A 2500-nucleotide genomic window follows, 5' to 3' on the forward strand; every position below is an offset into this window, starting at 1 on the left:
GCTCATTGTTTCTGCATTAAATTATTACATTGTTTAAATTAAATTAATACCTTTTTCGCTAATTGTGATTTTGTATATGTACGTTTCTGAAATGCATAAGTCACCTCTGATAACAGATCACTGTAAATTGTAAAGTAGACTCATGCATTTTCTGTAAAGCTGCTTTGAAACGATGTATATTGTGAAAAGCGCTGTACAAATACATGTGAATTGAACTGATGGTTTATCTCAGTGAACTGACCGTTTGGTGCCCAGTAGTGACCCGCCCTGACCAGTCCATCCCGCCACATCGTGCCAGTGAACCTCCGTCAGCTGCAGGAACACTCATGTCAGTGCATCACATGATCTAGTGTTTATCTAAAGTGCTGACTTCGGTACCCAGTCGATACTGAAATTTTAATAAATGCGCCGCTTTGAGCGCTGTTGAGCGGAATCATAAACGCCTCTGATTGGCCGTTGTGTTCACGAGCTCATCAGATATGTCTGTGATTGGCTACAATGATCAAGGCACGGGAGCGTTTGAGAGCATCCGTCTATCAGCGGACCGGTCCTGCTTTCAAACGCTCGCGTGTGTCTGTGTGAGCGCTCGCGTGTGTGTCTGTGTGTGTCTGTGTAAGCGCTCGCGTGTGTGTGTCTGTGTGTGTCTGTGTAAGCGCTCGCGTGTGTGTCTGTGTGTGTCTGTGTAAGCGCTCGCGTGTGTGTGTCTGTGTAAGCGCTCGTGTGTGTGTCTGTGTAAGCGCTCGCTGAAGAGCATCATTAATGTATATTTACTAAACGTTTTTGAAGCGCTGATCATTGTAGCCAATCACAGACACACCTGATGAGCTCGTAAACACAACGGCCAATCAGAGGCGTTTATGATTCCGCTCAACAGCGCTCAAAGCGACACATTTAAAAAATGTCAGTATCAACTTGGTACCGAAGTCGGCACTTTTGAAAACACTAAGAGATGATCAGACCATGTGACTGTGATTCTCACCGCGCCATTGGCCAGACCCTCGAAGCCATCGTGAACGCTGTAAACCACATGACCCTGAGCGAGTCCCACACGCACCGCTGACCTCACAGCAGCGTTCATCCCAGCAGCCGGAGCGCCCACGTTCAGGATCGCCATCGAGTGGTTACTCTGGAGGAACACACACACACACACACACACACACACACACACACACACACACACACACACAAATGCACGCACACACACACACACACACACACACACACACACACACACACACACACACACGTGCGCACACACACACACTCACACACACACACACACACACACACACGTGCACGCGCACACACACACACACACAAATGCACACATGCACACACACACACACGCGCGCGCACGCACGCACGCACGCACGCACACACACACACACACACACACACACACGCACACGCACACAAATGCACACACACACACACACACGCACGCACGCACACACACACACACACACACACACACGCACGCGCACACACACACAAATGCACACACGCACACACACGTGCGCACACACACACACACGCACGCACACACACACACAAATGCACACGTGCACACACACACACACACACACACACACACACACACACACAACACAAGTCTGTTTAAGAGCTGTTTAAAGACGACATAGAGTTGTCAAACAAACAGCTAAATTATACTTTCTTTAATGTGAAAAAAAAAAGTGTTCATTTCTATGTATTCATAATATATACAGTGGGGAAAAAAAGTATTTAGTCAGCCACCAATTGTGCAAGAGAGGCCTGTAATTTTCATCATAGGAACACTTCAACTATGAGAGACAAAATGAGGGGGAAAAATCCAGAAAATCACATTGTAGGATTTTTTATTAATTTATTTGCAAATTATGGTGGAAAATAAGTATTTGGTCAATAACAAAAGTTTATCTCAATACTTTGTTATATACCCTTTGTTGGCAATGACAGAGGTCAAACGTTTTCTGTAAGTCTTCACAAGGTTTTCACACACTGTTGCTGGTATTTTGGCCCATGCAGATCTCCTCTAGAGCAGTGATGTTTCAGGGCTGTCGCTGGGCAACACAGACTTTCAACTCCCTCCAAAGATTTTCTATGGGGTTGAGATCTGGAGACTGGCTAGGCCACTCCAGGACCTTCAAATGCTTCTTATGAAGCCACTCCTTCGTTGCCCGGGCGGTGTGTTTGGGATCATTGTCATGCTGAAAGACCCAGCCACGTTTCATCTTCAATGCCCTTGCTGATGGAAGGAGGTTTTCACTCAAAATCTCACGATACATGGCCCCAATCATTCTTTCCTTTACACGGATCAGTCGTCCTGGTCCCTTTGCAGAAAAACAGCCCAAAGCATGATGTTTCCCCCCCCCCCATGCTTCACAGTAGGTATGGTGTTCTTTCTCCTCCAAACACCACGAGTTGAGTTTTGACCAAAAAGTTATATTTTGTTTTCATCTGACCATATGACATTCTCCCAATCCTCTTCTGGATCATCCAA

The 2500-nt window shown here is 46.3% G+C and overlaps 1 protein-coding gene across 4 annotated transcripts in view; it reads right to left on the reverse strand.

Moving 5' to 3' along the window:
* pfklb (phosphofructokinase, liver b) overlaps positions 1-2500 on the reverse strand; it is a 20974-nt gene that overhangs the window by 6068 nt on the left and 12406 nt on the right. For all 4 annotated transcript variants that reach the window (XM_082155813.1, XM_082155814.1, XM_082155815.1 and 1 more), the window contains exons 13-14: positions 980-1126; positions 242-312 (exon numbers count right to left, since the gene is read on the reverse strand). In XM_082155813.1, coding sequence (XP_082011939.1) covers positions 242-312; positions 980-1126 — 218 coding nt within the window. The remainder of the gene's footprint in view (positions 1-241; positions 313-979; positions 1127-2500) is intronic.

The sequence above is a fragment of the Leuciscus leuciscus genome (assembly GCF_965113295.1).
Source record: "Leuciscus leuciscus genome assembly, chromosome: 23".
Taxonomy (NCBI): Eukaryota; Metazoa; Chordata; class Actinopteri; order Cypriniformes; family Leuciscidae; genus Leuciscus; species Leuciscus leuciscus.